Source organism: Mesoplodon bidens (genome assembly GCF_964165515.1).
Source record: "Mesoplodon bidens genome assembly, chromosome: 13".
NCBI lineage: Eukaryota > Metazoa > Chordata > Mammalia > Artiodactyla > Ziphiidae > Mesoplodon > Mesoplodon bidens.
In genome coordinates this window covers 66,508,179-66,526,089 of record NC_138169.1, presented here as the reverse complement: position 1 = coordinate 66,526,089, position 17,911 = coordinate 66,508,179, and the positions used below count along the sequence as shown (strand labels likewise).

Sequence of the window (17,911 nt, the reverse complement as noted above, 5' to 3'; positions counted from 1 at the left end):
TCATTATTGCCAAGCAGCCAGCAATTTTCCCATCCACACTACTGATTAACTTTAGAAGAGGAGAGGCTGATTGATGGGAGGATGTTATAAAAGGGAAGGATGAACCTGACCCTGTCGTGTTTCTTCAATTTTAAAAGCATTAAAAAAATGTTTATTGAGGTATAGTTGATTTACAATGTTGTGTTTAATTTCCGCTGTATAGCCCAGTGATTCAGTTATACATATATATATATATTCTTTTTCATATTCTTTTCCATTATGGTTTTTCACAGGATATTGAATATAGTTCCCTGTGCTATATACAGTAGGACCTTGTTGGTTATCCATCCTGTATATACTAGTTTGCATCTGCTAATTCCAGCTTCCCAGTCCTTCCCTGCCCCACCCTCTCCCCCTTGGCAACCACAAGTCTGTTCTCTAGGTCTGTGAGTCTTTTTCTGTTTCGTAGTTATGTTCGTTTGTGTCATATTTTAGGTTCCACATATAAGTAATATCATATCCCTAGGTCCATCCATGCTGCTGCAAATGGCATTATTTCATTCTTTTTTATGACTGAGTAATATTCATTGTGTATATATATACCACATCTTCTTTATCCATTCATCTGTCGATAGACGTTTAGGTTGTTTCCATGTCTTGGCTCTTGTAAATAGTGCTGCTATGAACATAGGCGTGCATGCATCTTTTCAAATTAGAGTTTTGTCTGGATTCTTCAAATTTTTGTATATGTTTCAAGTCATACTTTTAATACCAGAATATTTGTTGACACATCTGAAAGGATCAAAAGACACAAACCTAGACAAGTCGGCGGTGGTTACAACACAGTCATCGCTGCAGCCACACAATGTGTCAAGGTGTCTGTAAAAGCATGCGGGCCAGCCCGTGCTGCGTATGCTCTCCTGCTTGGGGTAGATCACTTGATTGCACCTTCCACGTGCTCAGCCTGCAATGTGCCAGCAAACGTGTTCGCTCATTTCTTACCTCTCAACCACAGCAAATGGCATCCTGTTCATGAAAGTGTGTCTCTCCAAACAAACATCAATTTTACATGGTAATCAGAATTTGGTGACCCAACAGTGACAGTTCACAGTGCTGCCTCAGTATGGCATGGGACACTGATTAAGAACCACTCACCCAAAAGCCAAGCAGATCCCCCAGTGGGGAGCGGGGCGTATGGGAGGGTGCCAGCAGTGGGTCACAGGGATCTGAGAGGTGAGGAACTCCCAGCATTGGGAATCTGGAAGTAAGATGTAGGCAAGTCCAGGCATCCAGGGGGAACTGCTGCAAATATTGGGACAAAGTCCTGAGACCTGGGCTTAAGGATGGCGGTCACAGATCAAGGGAAGACTGTGGTGGGTGAGGCTGAGGCTCATCCCAGGAAAACCAGGATATGATGTAGGGAATTGGGTAAAGATGAGGGCACTAGGACAAAACAAGGATTCGGTTCCTATAACCAGGATGTGACAAGGCTTGGTTGTAAGGAAGCATCCCAATTGCTGGAACCGGGGTGCAGTTCAAGGCAAGATGAGCATTTAAGACTGAGTTGGACTGTTTACTGACTTTGGGCCTCAAATTGGTGGCGGCTCCAGGGCCAAGCTTGCCTGCTGGTGGTAGCTGTGAGGAGTGGGGAGCCAGGAGCTGCACAGTTACTTCTCCGGACACTGTGGAATAAGCTTTAAGACCAACTTGAGCAGGAATGGCAAAACACTTGAGTCAAAAGACAGCTCTGTACGTGAGAATTTTACAGCCTGATTTATGGAGTAACACATGTTGAAGGAGAAAGTAGACCGTAAACTTTTAGCTAGAGATGAAATCCTAAATGATACGCCTTCCCACACTGCAAAGCTGCCAAGGCTGGGAGTGCAGATATTATGGGAGGTGCCGGCAGGTGGCTGCTGACAGATGGCCATGGAGAGGAGGAGCCCCCTCTCACGCGTGGGCTTGCACAGGACCAAAACACCGGCAGTGTGATCACTGCTCAGTCGGTGCTGTCACGAGCCTGGGCGCTCTCCTTGGGGGAGGGGCTTGCCTGTCACTTTTTTGTCTCAGTGATAGCAAATGCCTGGCCCTATAAATCCTTGTGGAATAAATGGTGAAGACAAGAAGGAAGCCTTTGTCTCCAGCCCCATGTCTTTGTCTTGATGGGACAGAACAGCCACTGGACAAGGACATCCTGAGATGTCACCTTTTATGGGATGAGTTCTGTTCCCTTCAAAAAATGATACGTTGAAGTCCTAATCCCCCCAGTACCAAAATGTGACTTTATTTGAAAATCGGTTCACTGCAAGTGTGATTAGATAAGATGGGTCACACTGGAGTATGTCGGCCTTTAATCCAATGTGACTGGTGTCCTTATAAAAAGAGGAAAGGACACAGAGGGACATGGACACACTAGGGAGAAGGCCATGTGACAATGAAGGCAGAGATTGGAGGGATACAGCTGCAAGCCCAGGATGCCAGGTTTTGCTGGGAAACCACCAGAAGGTGGAAGAGGCAAGGAAGGGTCCTCCCTTACAGGCTTCAGAGGGGTCATGGCCCTGCTGACACCTAGATTTGGGGCTTCTAGCCCCCAGAACTGTGAGGCAATACACCTCCATGGTTTTAAGTCACCCAGTTTGTAGTTCTTTGTCCTGGAAGCCATCCCTAGGGAACTAATACATCACCCAGACTACCTCTTCATGTTGGAAAGAACCAGAATTAAGTGAGGCTGCCCCTAGAAGAGAATAAAACAGCTTAACATTCGCACAAGGGGGGGGGGAACAATAAACAAATACATATGGACAAAATATAATATGCTCTACTGTGATAATGGCATAGAGAAAAATAAAGGGGGGGCGGGATATGGAATGACAAGGGGCTGTGCAGGTTTAAATGAAGCAGACAGGAAGACCTCATGGGAGAAGCCCTGAGGAGGTGAGGGGGTGAAAACCATGGAGACGGAAAAGGCACCCAAGGGAGACTGGCCGTGAGGTTTGCCAGGGCGGGCAGCTGGAGCGGAGCCGGGGGGAGCAGAGACAAGGCCACTGCGTGGAGGACCCTGGCTGGTACCCTGAGTGAGACAGGAAGTTGTCAGAGGGCTGTGCACGAGCAGATCTAGGGGACAGAGGAGAGATTTGTGCGTTAGGAAGCGCGCAGAGGCGAGCAGGAGGCCAGGAGGAGAAGGATGGGGTCGCACCCCATGAGGACTCTGGGTCGGGAAAGAATGGCAGTGACGACTGGGCAAGAGCCAGAGAGCAACACAAGACTCAGAATCACAGGCATTAAAATGCAAACATTCACATGTGATGACTTGTTCCTGCCTTTCCCTTTACAGGTCTGTATTTTAATGGTAGGTGCCTAGAAACACAAATCACCACCAGAAAAGGATGAATCATTTTCCCAGGACAGACCACAGGCCAAAGTATCTCTTAATAAGCTCAGAGGTGGTGGGAAAGGGGTGTTTTCTGCAAAGCTGGAGAGTATACCTGTAGCTAATTTGAATGATGTGAAGTTTGAATATGAAAGGTGTTTTCTGCACTCTGACAGGAGTGCAAGTTCTCTGTGCTCTGTAAACAGCTCTTGTTAAACTGGTAAAATTGGAAATAGCTAGAGGCTTCCTTCGAGTCTAATGTTCCATCTGGATTTGTCTCTGTGGGTCCTTTCAGCCACTGGACGCCCCCCCCCGCCGACTCCCCAAGCCACAGAGGGCAGCTTGACAGTCATAATAGAGGGAACCTCACCTGGGTGCCTGCTTTTTGTGTCCACCCTGACAAAAATGCTTCAGTCCCCAGGCAGAGGCTCAAAGCAGCTAACATTTATTGAGCATCTACTATGTGAGGGACACTCTTCTGAAGTCTGGGAGTTCAGCAGTGAATAAGATGGACACGGTTCCTGCTTTTATGAAGCTTATATTGGTTGGGAGGAAAGGATAGACAGAAAATAATAAGAATATGAATAAGGCAATTTCAGAGTGTGAAGTGATTAAACGAAACGGGAGGGTGCTATCATAGGCCGGGTGATGAGGGAAGCCTTTCAGATTCGGTGTTATTTGAGGTTAGAAAAATGAGAAGCAACAACATTTAAAATAGATAACCAACAAGGACCTACTGTATAGCACAGGGAACTCTGCTCAATATTCTGTAATAACCTAAATGGGAAAAGAATTTGAAAAAGAATAGATACATGTGTATGTATAACTGAATCACTTTGCTGTACACCTGAAACGAACACAACATTGTTAATCAACTATACTCCAATATAAAATAAAAAAAAATTTTTAATGAATATAAAAAAAGAAAAAGAAGAAACAGTAGACTTTCTATGCTACTATAAAAGTTTGCCCATTATAATTCTATAATGTGATGAAAAAGTATTAAAATCAATGGAATGTGGATGCAAAAAAAGAAAGAAAGAAAGAAAAATGAGAAGCAACAGCCTTGATGGTTGGGGGACCAGGACTAGGGTGTGGTGAGTGAGGCACTAGCCTTGGGTGCAAAACTTAAGGGGCACCAAAAACTCAGTAATCATGATAAATAATATTTGTAAAAATCAAAATTCATGCCAAAAATCCATGAGGAATGAAATTTCAAAATTTTAAATAAAAGTCTGACAGTGCTGGGCTGGGCCAGATTAGAGCCTGAGGCCAAAGGAAAAATGTGTGTCCCTATATACATGTTTTAATGTATTTCTTTAATGGTTCATTTTTTTTCCAGAGGTGGATTTTGAAACTATTAGTGATAAGTTTGCTTCATTAAAGCCAGATTAAGTAAAAGAGTATATTCTGTTTAGGGGATTGTTATACTAAAAGGTTAAGTCAGCAGGCTTGGGGTGCTCAAACACTACACATTCCAAAGAAAGGACTGGTCCTTGATCAGCTCCTGGGAGATAACCTATAACAACTCATTTGAACATTGGTGTGCTAATTAGCCAAGACTTGGTTATTGATTCAGATATGAATAGCAGAAGAACCTGTAGGCTATGTATGGGATGTGGCTTTTTCTGATACGCCAGCTGACCAAACCCTGCAATGTAAATTCTTGATAGCATATTATCTGGCTACCCCTAGAATTAAAATTCAAAATAAGTACATGTACTGAAGCATTTCAAAGTATATTAAAAATATTGTCAATCCCAGGTACCAAATAGAATAGAAACATATACAGTGTATCCATGCAGTGGAGGAAGGCTTCATGGAGAAGGTGGGACAGGGGGTAAGACCAAAAGCAGAGGTTTAGTAGCTCTGCTTTAGAGTTACCTGGGAGTGTAAAGACCACACCCCTGGGAGTGTAAAGACCTCAGCTGGAGATTCTGGGATGAGATACAGGGATCAGCCCTTTTGAAGTGATTCCTAGGTGATTCTAGCGTGTAGCCAAGCCCAAGAATCATGGTCTTAAAGGATGGGTAGGATTTGGAAGCAGACAGCATATTCCAAGCAGTTTTTATTAATTTACAGGGTTGTGTAATTAATACAAGCCCTGAGATCTATCCTTAGCCCACCCTCTGGTTCTGCTTCCCTCTCAATCTCAGAACAGGAGAAAGTCTCATCTGGAATCAGACAGAAACTTGAGCCCCCACAGTGAGATCTCGGTTTAATGGTTCAATTTTATTAACGGGCGAGAGGGGGTGAAGGGTATGCTTTGTGAGCAAGGCAAGTGGGTAGAGATTGTGAGTGAAATTCTCTGCTACTCAAGCAGGACTCGTGAACCCCTACCCACTTCCTAGTTCTTCCCAGAAATGTCCAGGCCAAGAGCAGCTCAGCCACCAATCAGCAGTGTGACTTTGGGCAGGTCTGTCTCCGCTGGGAGCCTCAGTTTTTTCATTTGTAAAATGGGAAGGTTGGATATTGATCTCTTTAAGGCTCTTCCAGTTATGACTTTGGAAGATCAGAAAATTATGGAGTATTGAAAATGAGAGAAAAAGCAAAAATAAAACTAGCCATTGGGAAAAATGTCCAGAAGAGGGCACAAGATGCTAGGGCTAAACTATACATGTCCCTGGGAATCCTCCGGAAAGGGATCCTGCAGCTGCTTACTCGAGAGCAAGTGACGGTGAGATGAGCAGTGATTGGAGGACTAGAGTCTCAGGGTTACGTTAGGGGGGGTTTATAGCCTGTGGGCATGCAGGTGGTTACATTGTATTCACTCAGAGCCACACCACCTCATTTTTCTCCTGTTTCCTCTCCATCCAAACTCCAGTAGATTGGTCACTCCATCCTGGGGCGGGGGGAGTGGGAGGGTCATTACAGTTATTTACTCAATAGCCCTTGGGTCTTGGAAGAGCTTCCATGACCAGAAGTTTTGGAGATTCTGGGAAAGTGTAAACTCCACTCTTTTCTCTCCCACTTCGCGCAAGAAAAGAACCCAACCCTTTTGCGGCAGAGTCAGGATGCCCAGTAGGAAGCAAAGCCTTTCATTCCATTTAGGATTAAAGTCAAGCTTTAAATGAAACCCCCCTAAAGCGAACACAGGACTTTGGGTCTCGCCGAGTGGTAAAGCATTGCTATCAAACCTTCCCACGGAGCGAGCTTTGACAGGGGGAGGTTTCTTCGCTTGAGGTTATCAATACAGCATCTGTGACGACAGCTCTAAACTTTGTGTGATGTCGTGAGCCAGGTGTATGGAGGGCAGCCACCAGGGCACAGCCACTGACTCCCAGGGGTGGCGCAGCTCACCCCCACCCAGTGGCAGAATCTACAGCATCCTTGGCAGTGATAATCCAGCCTCTGCTTGAATTCCCCCAGGGACAGCAAGCTCCCTTTTCCATGAGATGCCTCTCTTAGACACTCTTTATTAGAAGTTGTTCTTCATGGCTGTGCAATATCTACCACCCAGACACTTCCTCCCTGTGGTCTGGCCTCCAGGAACCAGACCCAGCCTAATCCCTCTTTCACATGACAGATTTTCAAGTGTTTGAAAATAGTGGGTTTTTTTGTTTCTTTTTTTTTTTTGCGGTACGCGGGCCTCTCACTGTTGTGGCCTCTCCCGTTGCGGAGCACAGGCTCCAGACGCGCAGGCTCAGCGGCCATGGCTCACGGGCCCAGCCGCTCCGCGGCATGTGGGATCTTCCCGGACCGGGGCACGAACCCGTGTCCCCTGCATCGGCAGGCGGACTCTCAACCACTGCGCCACCAGGGAAGCCCTGAAAATAGTTTTGATGTCCGAATCTCTCACCAGTCCTCAGCGCCCAGAGTCTTTTCTTACCCAAATCAAACCAACCCAGTGGTCTTCAACCATCCTCATGTGTCACTGCTTCCGCCCTCATCACCCCCCACCTGCATCCCACAGAGGAGTGGCCGGTGGGAAATCCAGGCTGCGGTCTGTGTCACTGTCTCTCCCTGACAAACAGTGACAGAAGTCATGGCTTAAATCTGCACACGGGCTGAGTGCTAACTCAGAACAGGTGAAAAATAAGTCTGCTTTGCCCTAAGAGGGACTCGGAGATGACCACTGAATGAACCGCAAAGGTGAAAGTGTTCCACAGCGTCAGGCTCTTAACGCCATTTTAAATCCTGAATTTCTAATAAAGGTCTAATTTGGGAGGTCGTGGAAGCTTCAGACTTTCACGTGGAAGGTCCATGGGCTTCAGACTTTCTTGTTCTCAAATTCTCTAAAGGAATTTTGAGAAACCATGTATGTCGTCACACATTTTTAGGTTAATAACTAACATTTTTAATAAGTTTAAATAGTTGGAAAATATGTACTTTCTGGCATATCGTAAATATTGTCAGCTTAAAATAAAACTTCTATCAAGTGAACCCAATGAACTCTAACTGCTATAACAATTTGATACCCTCCACTGCCCATTTAAAAACCACACATGGGGCTTCCCTGGTGGCGCAGTGGTTGAGAGTCCGCCTGCCGATGCAGGGGACGTGGGTTCGTGCCCCAGTCTGGGAGGATCCCACATGCCATGGAGCGGCTGGGCCTGTGAGCCACAGCCTCTGGGCCTGCGCGTCTGGAGCCTGTGCTCTGCAATGGGAGAGGCCACAACAGTGAGAGGCCCTCGTACTGCAAAAAGAAAAAAAAAAAAAAAAAAAAAACCACACACATTCTTTAAATCATTCATTTTTTCCCTTGAGCCTGGAATTCTGTTCCACTTTCCCCGCAGAATTTTATCTACATTCTTTAATGCTAGAAACTCCTTTAATAACCACCATATAATACTTATCTATAACAAAAATATGTATATAAATTAATATATTTTAAAAATTTGCAGTGGTCAAGTATTCAAATTATTCTGAAATGAATGATCACAAATGCTATTATTATACAATCTCAAAAATCTATTTGTATTTTTGTTATAGACATAAGTGTTATATATTTGCTTACATAAAGAAGTAGACGGTAAAGAAACTTTTGTTAGAACAGTGTCCCTTAAGTCTTTGAACTCCTGCTGAGTTGCCAAAAATCACATGGTGATCCATCAAAAGGTTATCTTTTTTTTTTTTTTTTTTTTGCGGTACGCGGGCCTCTCACTGTTGTGGCCTCTCCCGTTGCGGAGCACAGGCTCCGGACGCGCAGGCTCAGCAGCCATGGCTCACGGGCCCAGCCGCTCCGCGGCACGTGGGATCTTCCCGGACCGGGGCATGAACCCGTGTCCCCTGAATTGGCAGGCGGACTCTCAACCACTGCGCCACCAGGGAAGCCCAAAAGGTTATCTTTAATAAACTGTCAGGTGACAATGACTTAGTTCCTCCTTCAATTTTGTTGATAACAGAATTGGAAACCACCTAACCTGAACAGAATGTGTGGTCCCTTCATCAGAGTCACTCACTCTCAACAAGGAAGTTTTCCAATTGTCCTTTGTTTGGTGCCCCGAAGGCTTTTGCTTCCCCAGGAAAGCACCACCCCACTATTCAGGAGGATTGAGAAATATGTTTTCTTCTGCAAAGTGGGAGAAGAAGTGAGAAGGGCCATCTGAGATGAGCCCCCCAACTCAGGCTTGTTTTCTGGCAAAGTCGTGTTTAGAGTTGCCACTAGATATGGACACTTGGGATCTGGAAATTGATTTTCTTAAAACAAACTACGGACTAACAACTCCTTGAAAAGTCTTGGCATACACCGGTGGACCACAAACCCCAGTTTGAAGATGCTGCCTTAGCAGGTAAGAGCATTTGGGAGACCAACCTAACATGAAGGGCAGGAGAGCAATTGCTAGGTTGAAGTTCTTGCTAGTGAGTCAATCATCACAGGACGCTTTTTGTATGTGATTTTATTAGTCATCTATTGCTGCATAACAAATTACCCCCAAACTTAGTGGCTTCAAACAACACACATGTATTACCTCACAGTTTAATTTAGACACAGCTTTTCTGGATCCTCTGCTTCTGGGTGTATCACGTGGCTGCCCTCAAAGTGTCAGCTGGGGCTGTGGTTCTTCAAGTCGAGTCTGAAGACTTGACTAGTTCAGAATCTGCTTCCAAGTTCACGCACTGAGCTCTTAGGAGAATTCAGTTTCTCGAGGGTCTGAGGCAACCCTTAGTTTCTTGCCACCTGGGTCGCTCCATAGGGCAGCTCACAATATGTCAGCTTGCTTCATCAGAGCAAGCATGTGAGAAGAGCCAGAGAAAATTCCAGCAAGACAAAAGTCACAGTCATATAACCTAATCATGGAAGTGATGTCCCATCATCACCTTTGCTATGTTTTATTTGCTATAAGCAAATCATTAGGTCCAGCCAACACACAATTCACCTACTATTTCTTGAGTTCTATTTTGTGCAAGGCATTGTGTTAGGACATGCAGAGGATACAAACATGGGTCAGGTGTGGTTCCTGCCTTCAAGGCCCTGAGAGCCTAGTGTTGAGGAGCCAGGGATATTAGCACACACATGGCACAGGGTGCAGTGAGGGGAGCTTCTTAAGTGCAGATGAATGTTTTGGAAGTTCAGAGTTCTTCCTCATTTGTATATGATGGAAAGCCCCATCAGGAAGGAGGAGGAAGGAGACCAAGGCACTCCCAATGGATGTCTTCTCTTTACTTTGAGACGCCATGGAGCACAGAGCAGTGTTTCTTAAAGTATGAGCTCTGTACCACCTGGGGTACTTATTAAACATGAGGACTCATGGTCCACATGTGGACCAACTGGAATAGCATCCCCTGGCATCCCCTTCATCCTGATACCCACTAACGTTTGGGAACCACTGGCAAGTGCTTAGGCTCTAGAGTGGGATAGAGTTGGGTTGAATCCTGGCTCTCTGACCTAGAACATCTTCCCCCACCCCCCAGCCTCACTTTGCTCATCTGTCAAACAGAGTTAAGGTCCAAACATCCTTTAAAATGTTGCTCTGAGGCTCAGACAAGATCACAGAAGTAAAGCACTTGGCAGGTTTCCTGGCACAAAGTAAGTTTTCAAATGTCTTTATTATTATTCAAAGGAGGGAAAGCCCATATCTGATTGTGGGGTTAGAAATCCACAAAGCTCTGGCCAAGAGTAATATACTCCTCAAGGATGTGATTCAGCTCAGTCAGCATGAATTTCAATTTGTGCCAGGTATGATGAAAGCCAGAAAGTTGGAACTGGGTTGGGGGTGGGAAGAAAGGATGGTAACATGAGTCGCAGGTTGGTCCGAGGGCCTAGCGGGATCGCTAACATTGCCTCTCTGGCAGGTGGAAAGGTGGGTCTAAAGGTTAGAGTTGGATTTGAGAGTTAACATTGCAGGAAGAGGTGAGATGGGGGCATGGCTGAGAAGAAAGGTGAGATCTGGGAAATAGGCCACAGTTTTACTCAGGAACCAGGAAGAGAAAGCAGAAGGTGTGGTTATCGAGGCTGGGAAAACAAGAGGAGAAAAAATGAGAGGACAGGGGAGGACAACAATGCGGGGAGAGTCAGTTACCACCCCATGCTTCAGAGGGAGAAGGCAATTTCAATAGGACGGGGCTGAGAGGGAGTGGCTTAGGAAGGAATTAAAGCAGTGACTCTTAACCTTGACTGTCATTAGAACCATCTGAAAACTCTTAAAAATCCCTTTGCCCAGGCAGCATCCCAGACAAATTAAATCAGAATTTCTGGGGGTGGGAGCCAGGCATTTGTCTTTGTAAAAGTGATTCCAATGTGCAAAAGGTGTTGAGAACCAGTGAATTTCATGGGACTGGGCAGTAAAAGCTGCCACTTCAACAATTTAGCCGGGAAGGAGAACAGAGGAAAAGTCAAGAGCCAGCTGAGAGAGAGAGTTGCTGGTGGAGAGATGGGACCATGATGGAGCACGGTGGTGAAGCCAAGGGGATCTGGAGCTGAGGTGCGGGTTGAGCCTTAGCAAGGAGTCTTTCTTAGTCTGAGAGGGAAGAATCCCCCAGGAGGTGTGAAGACACCCCGTGCTGAGCCCCACCCCCAGCCATTCTGATTGAGTAGGTCTGCAGTGAGGCCCCATATTTTGTCTTTCTAAAAAGCTCTCAGAGGGGCTTCCCTGGTGGCGCAGTGGTTGAGAGTCCGCCTGGCGAATCAGGGGACGTGGGTTCGTGCCCCGGTCCAGGAAGATCCCACATGCCGTGGAGCGGCTGGGCCCGTGAGCCATGGCTGCTGAGCCTGCGCGTCCGGAGCCTGTGCTCCTCAACGGGAGAGGCCACAACAGTGAGAGGCCCGCGTACAGCAAAAAAAAAAGTTCCCAGGTGATGCTGATGGCCCTGGGGGCCACACTTCAAGAATTATCAGAATATAGGGAAGGAAACTACGCAGACAGATTTTTGAGGGAGAGAGACATGATGGAATCCTTTCTGCTCTTGCCAGTGATATGAAGAGCTCCCTTTGAGATCCAAGAAGAGTTTCCCAAGCTTTGGTCACTGCATTTGTCAACACTGGAAGCACAATCCTTTAGAGTTATGGAGGAACTTAAAAAAATCAGATGCTGGGGTCCCACCCTGAGTTCCTCAGGGTGGGGGTCCCTTCCTTGGAACTGTTAAAGCTCCCCAGGTGATTCTCACTGAGGAGGCATGGTTGAGAAGGGCGGCAGGTGGGTTAAATGGGGATCCTACCTTCCAAGTGGGAAGGTCTTAAATGGGATGAGTCTAAGAATCACCTTTTCCCGGGAGTGGAGCTCCGGAACAACTATAGAGATGGATGCTCTGATTGAGAACCACTCTCAGAGGCCATCCCTCATTCAGGTACAAATGCCACCTCCAAAGACCATGTCTCCTCCTACAGCTCCTGCTCTCCCTTTACTGGCTCCTGCCAATTATTTTCCTTTTTGGCTGAAATTTCTACTTTTTGTTGGAAGTGGAAGAGGGAGTGAAGCTGCCAAGTGTCACTGGCAGAAGCGACAAAAGTAAATGAGATAGGGAGCGGCAGAGGGATTGAGAGTGTGCATGAGAGAGAGGGGAGAAAATGTGAGGCTTCCCAGAAAAGCAAACAATTCTCTGATGGGGGCGGCCAGGAGCCTAGCTGGAAGCTGTGCGTGAAACTCGCAAAGTGGAGAAGAGTTACGACTCCCACGTTCTGATCAGGATTTCAGCGCAGGGAGCTGTTTGGCAGAGACAGTCTTTAGTATATCCAAAACGCCTTAGTAACAGTCTACACATAACTGAATTTTAATAATGAAAATGTTAATGCCCACGTAAAACCCAGAGAAAAATGTATGGAGCCTTTCGGCCGCAGGCATCTCTCCTTTTTTTTTTCCTCTTCTCCCTTCGCTGGTGCTTCCTCCTCTTTTTTTCTGGTCTCCAATGGGTCCCCGTCCAGCCTCCCAGAGCGCAGTCTGCGCAGAGAGGGGGCGCTGCGCGGCAGGTGTCGGCACCCGGAGCGCACCTGTCCCGCGAGCGCCCGGTGTCCAGCAGGGGGCGGACGGCGCCTGCTCCTCGCGCGGCCCCGCCCCTGGCCGGGAGGACCCCGCTGCGGCTGGGGGCGCGGGAGGCGCGGCCGGCCCGGCCCCCGCAGGGCTCAAAGGCGGCGGCGGCGGCGGCGCACCGGCAGCCGCCTAGGACGCGCGCCCGCCCTCTTCCTCCCGCGCCGCCTCCCATACCTGAGCGGGGAGCGGCGCCGCGCGGCCTCTCCCCCGCCCGCCCGCCACTCCTGCCCGGCCGCCGCTGCGCCGCCGCCACCGCGGGAGTAAAGGTCGCGCCGGCCGAGAGCGAGCCGGCCGCGGCGCCTCCAGGAAGCCGGCGGGGCAGGTCGGGGAAGAGAGGAAAGAACCGAGAAACTCTCGGGCAGCCCGGGAAGATGGCGCCAGACGGGCCGGCCGTGGACTGAGAGCCGCCGGGGCCGCGAGGAGCCGGGACCGCCGCCCCCGGGACACGAGCGAGGGCCTCCCGCTGGCCACGGGGTCCGGGCTCGGCCCGGCCCGCGGGGGTCATGTCGGTCAGCGAGCTCTACAGCCAGGTGAGTGCGGGCCGCGCCGGGCCCGGGGTACGGGTGAGGGCTGCGGGGCGGGCGGCTCTCTGGGGCGCCTTCTCCTGCGGCTCCGCGGGGCTGGGAGCGGCGGGGGACGCCTCTCAGGCTCCCCCTCATCGCCGCCTCCGCGCCCCGAACTTCGGGTGGCGGAGAAAGTTTGGCTGTTCCGGGAGCGCCCCGCGGTGACCGCCCGCGGCTCCCGCCCCGGCCAGGGCTGTCCCCCGCTCCCCGACGCTCTGCCGTCGCTGTCCTCGTCCCGGCTCCGTCCGGCTGAGGTCCCCGAACTGAGGGGGTGTCCCCGCCAGCTCGGAGCCTAGGGCGCGGGGACCGCCCCCCGCGGTGGTCGCCTGCTCGTGGACCCCATCTCGGTGCTCTGCAGCGTGAGCTCCCGAGGACGACCCTCTCGAGTGTCAACGAGGGGGAACCCTGAACTTGGGGGTGGGGTATTCCTCAATTTGGGGGTGGGGAGAGAAGGGGACTCAACCTGCTGTGAGGGGCGCGGCGGCTTTTGGGTGGGTAAGCAGTGGGTAAAGGATGCTCGAGGGATCTGGAGAAGAGCCCAGGGAAGCGCTTTCTTACTTTGCCGCGGGTGGGCATTTTGAGGCGGCCCCTCTGGGTGGGCACTCAGTGGGCTTCAGTCATTGCGGGAGGGGGTCGGAGTAATGCTGACTCGGGGGTGGAGTGTGGATTTCCAGGATGTCCTCAAGGTCAGAATGGATGCTCAGGGCTCCTTCATTAGAGTCGGGAACAGGTGCGGCCGCAGGACTCCCCGCTTCCGCAGCAGTTGCTGTGATTAAAGTTAGAGACCAGCCACCTCTTCCCCAAGAACCCACAGCCGAGCTGCAGCCGCCCGGGCCCCCTCGGGTTTCAACTTGGCGTTGAGGGGCGGTTGAGGGGGTGAGGGGCCTTTAAGCTACCCCTCCCCCCTTTAAAGAAATAAGTTTTGGATGTCCGTACACCTCGTCCGCCGGTTTTTCTTCTCTGTGGCCGGGACACGTTTGACAGTGCTTCGTGCCCACCTCTTCGTTTGCGGAGGGGTGCGCGGTGCCCTCGTGGGTTGTGGGTGTGTGATTCCCAGGACCTGGGCCCGGGCCAACAGGTCTGGGCGGGGGAGGAAGAGCTACTTCCGCATCTTCACCTGGCGACTGCTCAGAGCTGCCCCCGCGCGTGGGCGAGCCCTTCAGCTGGGTGGGTTGGCCACCCCTTTTCGTTTGAGGAATTTTCGAATCCCTTCTTCCTCCTGGAAGGGGACAGGGCCGAGGCGGGAAGACGCGAGGTGGCAGTGGAGGGTGTAACCTGGCTGGGGGCGGGGTCACCATAACCTGGTGCACCTGCTCCGCCCCCACCAGGTCCCCTAGCAGCGACCGCTGATGAAAGACAGCTTCTGGGAGGAAAGGATGTGAGGTTCGAGCCAGGGGTGAAAACTGTGGCGTTTCTGGCTTTGGAAGAGCACCGTATCCCGTTTACCCGTGGGAGTCTTGGGAGGAGCCCTCGCAGTTGTTTCCCTGAAGCAGTTATCCGGAACCTCAGCGGGAGGCTGGAAACCAGCGAGGCAGGGAAGCTTTGTCACACTAAAGTGCACAAAGTATACAGAGTGCACACTCAGTATACCTGCAATATATCATAAAGTACTTTATCAGACAGTAACTAATTGCTGTATTATATGAAGCGAATGGACAATTGAATAAACCCTTAAGTTTTGGATCCCTGATTTTGAAAAACAAGAACACTGCATTGCTTTTAAAGACAACTTTCAGGGGAAACACTCAATTTGATTTTTAGTTAGAAATGAGTATACTGCATGTTAATTATTAGGAATGATGAGTTAGTGGGAGTGTGAGCTAACGTTCCAGTGTACTTTTTCTTCTTTTAAAAAATTATTTATTTTGGCTGTGCTGGGTCTTTGTTGTGGCATGCGGGCTCTTCATTGTGGTATGTGGGATCTTAGTTCCCTAACCAGGGATCGCACTGGGCTCCCTGCATTGGGAGCACGGAGTCCTATCCACTGGACCACCAGGGAAGTCCCCCAGTGTACTCCTTCTTGACTTATGGATATAGGGACAAAAAGGGTTCACGAGGAAAAGGTCTTGGAAAGGCGCTCAAGGTGCTTAAGAAAAAAAGTAGCTTCGTTGGTGTGAGCGTTTGGCATACTTAGTCCAAAAAGGGTCTTAGAATTTCTCCGTAAGGCCCAGGAACTGTACCTCACTGTTAATGGGTTTCTAGTTCTTAATCATTTCTAGGTTTATGAATCTCAAATTGAGATTCTTCTGTGGCCCACGCAGTAGCTTCCAACCAGATTGCATCTTGAGCAGCTGTTACTTTTTCTGGCAGAGTTGAACACACTTATGCTTTACTATGAGAAGCAGTTGTGTTGTTTCCTAACCACTATCACCCCACTTGCTAGGCTGGATTCTCAGTATGCACATGAATCATGAATTATACAGAGAAATCGTGCCTGTGACTCAGATTCACTTTGTTTCTTGGGAGAGATGATTTGTTCATTTTAGTGTATTATCAAAATATCCAGTGTTCCTTTTTATTTATTTATTTATTTTTATTTTTTTTCTTTACTTTCTTCTTCTCCTTTAAATCTTCACAATAACACTAATTTTTTTTTTTTTTTTGTGTGTGTGTGTGTGGTAGGCGGGCCTCTCACTGTCGCGGCCTCTCCCGTTGCGGAGCACAGGCTCCGGACGCGCAGGCTCAGCGGCCATGGCTCACGGGCCAGCCGCTCCGCCGCATAAGGGATCTTCCCGGACCGGGGCACGAACCCGCGTTCCCTGCATCAGCAGACGGACTCTCTACCACTGCGCCACCAGGGAAGCCCTCCTTTTTATTTTTAACTTGTTAGTGGGCTTTTCTAATGTGACGAACACTGGATCCAGGCACGCACTTCAACGTATTATGCATGATGGAAATAGTGATCTATTATGCCAACAGCATTTATGAGTGGGATGGAAATTTTAAAGCCCTTTATTGATTATACCTGTTGCTTTAGTGACATGGTAGGAAGGTATTGTTACTGGAACATGAGACACTTATTTAAGTATATAAATTAGCCTGTAAGTACTATAAATAGTTTCAGGTAAGAATTTGGTGTATTAGTCTATTCCCAGTTACCAAAGTAAAGACTTTCTTCTCTTCCTCCTTCCACGTTAACTGCTTTCTTGCTCTTCTCTTTGTCTATCTGTTCTCTCCAAATGGAGGCTTATATGCTATGTGGATTTTTTTTTTGGAGTTGATTTTAGTCATTGGCAAAGGGCGCTTCCCATAACAAAGGCACTCCTGTTTTCAGAAGACCCAACACCTTGCCTTTGAGAAATTACTTTCTTTGTACTGAGGTTTTTCTCAGTGGGAAAAGAGAATCAGAGTCAATGCCAGAGGCTTTGAGGGTGATGTCAGGGTGAGTCAGCCTCATCCACCCTTACAGAAACGTGGTGCTGATGATGGGCTCACTTGTCACAGACGGCACAAATGTGACAAGTGTTAGTACTTTGCTTCCAACCCACAGGAAAAGACAATATTGTATAAATCACATTAGCCCAGGTTCCAGGAAGATTCCCAAACATGTGCAAGCATGGTAAACATGATTTGATTACGACAGATGCAGAAAATAGTCTGATTTTTAAAGTATAAAATACATAACCTCTCTTTCAGGCTGAATGATACAACTCTTCTCTATACAAGGGTTATTCTGGATGAAAAATGTAAACACTGCGCTCTCAAATAATGAGGTTTTCGGTATGCTGTTTTGGTTCCAGCTAGCAGAGTGACTGGGAAATCACCAGGCTGAAACCAGCACCTTCCAATAATCCCTATCCTGGTTGGTTTTTTGTTGATAGGTGGTGTTCTGAGCAGTGGATTTTTGAGTGCTGCTAGGAGGTGACTTTACTAGTGGACATGCCCTTTGTGTGTCAATGATGGCTTTGAGCTCAGGGGCCTTTACGAAGGGTACTGTTTTGGGGCCAGTCCTTTGGAAAGTAGCACTTGGGCTGGTGTTCTCTAACTGTCCCTCACCTGCACATCAGGTAATGCAGCCTTCTCCCAAGTTTCAGTCTGGAAAGCAGCAAGGGGCTCATGTTCCCTCTGTGCCCACCGGTAGAGACACGAGGACCTGGAGGCCAAGGGCAGCAGATGCCATTAGTGCTCTTCCGCCTGCCCCGTGCTGTCTGTCCTCCAGCGCACTGCCTGGCGCTTGCTTACTCCCAGCAGTCAGCACCTGTGTCACTGTCAGAGGTTCCTGGAGCCTGAGCATTGATGTCCCCCAAGGGGACAGTCCTTCAACCAATGGAGTATAACAGCTGTAGCTTCCAGTACCTCCACCTTGGGAACAGAACAGCTCTCTGGTGAGGCCCACGCAGTTTCCAGAGCTCTCGTGCACCAGGTCTCTCCACGGGGGCCTCTTGGGAGAGCTTGCTTTTCAGCTGCTAGTTTCTCCCCATTTCCTTTCTGTTGATGTGCTCCTAATATTTCATTTCATTAGCTTCAGGATGGCCACCCATTAGAAGGCTTTCTGACAGCTCCAGGCCTGGTTGGAGTGTAAGTCTATTATTATGCTTATTTTGTTCAACAGAGAGATAGCATTCTCTTGCTGTTGGAGGACCTCTGAGTAG

General features: G+C 48.8%; 1 protein-coding gene across 1 annotated transcript in view; it reads left to right on the top strand.

The window, feature by feature from the left end:
- Nucleotides 1-12,990: 12,990 nt before the first annotated feature.
- MYO5B (myosin VB) overlaps nucleotides 12,991-17,911 on the top strand; it is a gene marked incomplete at its 3' end in the record, with an annotated part of 387,279 nt that continues 382,358 nt past the window's right edge. The window contains exon 1 of the mRNA XM_081252328.1: nucleotides 12,991-13,286. Coding sequence (XP_081108454.1) covers nucleotides 13,260-13,286 — 27 coding nt within the window. The 5' untranslated portion in view covers nucleotides 12,991-13,259. The remainder of the gene's footprint in view (nucleotides 13,287-17,911) is intronic.